This window comes from Aplysia californica, unplaced genomic scaffold, assembly GCF_000002075.1.
Source record: "Aplysia californica isolate F4 #8 unplaced genomic scaffold, AplCal3.0 scaffold01155, whole genome shotgun sequence".
Classification (NCBI taxonomy): Eukaryota; Metazoa; Mollusca; class Gastropoda; order Aplysiida; family Aplysiidae; genus Aplysia; species Aplysia californica.
In genome coordinates this window covers 167,332-168,348 of record NW_004798425.1, presented here as the reverse complement: position 1 = coordinate 168,348, position 1,017 = coordinate 167,332, and the positions used below count along the sequence as shown (strand labels likewise).

The 1,017-nt window shown below is 47.0% G+C and overlaps 1 protein-coding gene across 1 annotated transcript in view; it reads left to right on the top strand.

The window, feature by feature from the left end:
• Positions 1 to 227: 227 nt before the first annotated feature.
• Positions 228 to 1,017, top strand: part of LOC101864037 — a 46,054-nt gene continuing 45,264 nt past the window's right edge. Inside the window, exon 1 of the mRNA XM_035973345.1 lies at positions 228 to 512. Within this exon, the coding sequence (XP_035829238.1) occupies positions 498 to 512 (15 nt within the window). The 5' untranslated portion in view covers positions 228 to 497. The remainder of the gene's footprint in view (positions 513 to 1,017) is intronic.

The following is a 1,017-nucleotide window of genomic DNA, read 5'->3' as shown; positions in this document are numbered from 1 at the left end:
TTGGCGGAGATAGATAGATAGATAGATAGATAGAGAGACAGAGAGAGAGAGAGAGAGAGAGAGAGAGAGAGAGAGAGAGACAGACAGACAGAGAGACAGAGACAGAGACAGAGAGACAGAGATAGAGAGATGTGGCGGCCCGTGTGACGCTGCTGCTGGTGGTGTTGGTGGTGTCGTCAGTGTGTACGTTCTGTCCGCGAGTGTGTCGCAGTGTGTGTGTTTGTAGATAGCAGTAAGCCACCAGGCCTCTGAGACACGAGACATCCCTGTGTGTGTCCACGCCACCACTCACACAGGGCCCAGGAGAGCACGTGAACTCTCCACTTTGTTTCACTCACCCGTTCTGTTCTATGGACGCCACTCAACATAATTTCGTTTTCTGGATTACTGTCTGTGGTTTCTGGTACTGTCTATGATTTTTGGATTACTGTCTGTGGTTTCTGGAGTAAAAATCTACACATCCCGGATTCCCGGATTTTAAAGATCACCGCCCAATCATGCCCAAAGGAAAGGTAAATTATGCCAATTTATTTTGAATACACTTCTTTGAGTTCTCCGGAATACAATTATTTAAGGGGAGGACTTCCGTAACGAGCGACCACTATGAGACAGAGCAGAATTGAGGGCTAGGGGTAGGGGTAGATCTAGATCTAGGGGTAGGGTCAGGGTTCTAAAGGCCTCTTCTTTCTTGTATTTGATGGGGTGGTCGCACGTTACGGAAGTCCTTCCTACTTAAGTATATTTGGGAGTGGTGCTGCTATTGCCTATCGTTAAAGGATCTCTTCCCTTTACCAAAAGATAACTACAGTACTCCTAAGCCTAAGCCCAATCTAGGCCCAGTTTCTTCGGTCATTGACAGACAGCTCAGCGTAGTGGGCTGTTTGTATACGTCTCTTGTGTTGTGATAAGATTTCACCGTCTTTGTCTTGTCCTGTCTCCTAGTTCAACATGGAGAGGTCTGTCAGTGTCTTGTGTCTGAATATTATTTTATCCGTTGAAAAGCGAAGGGAGGGGGGG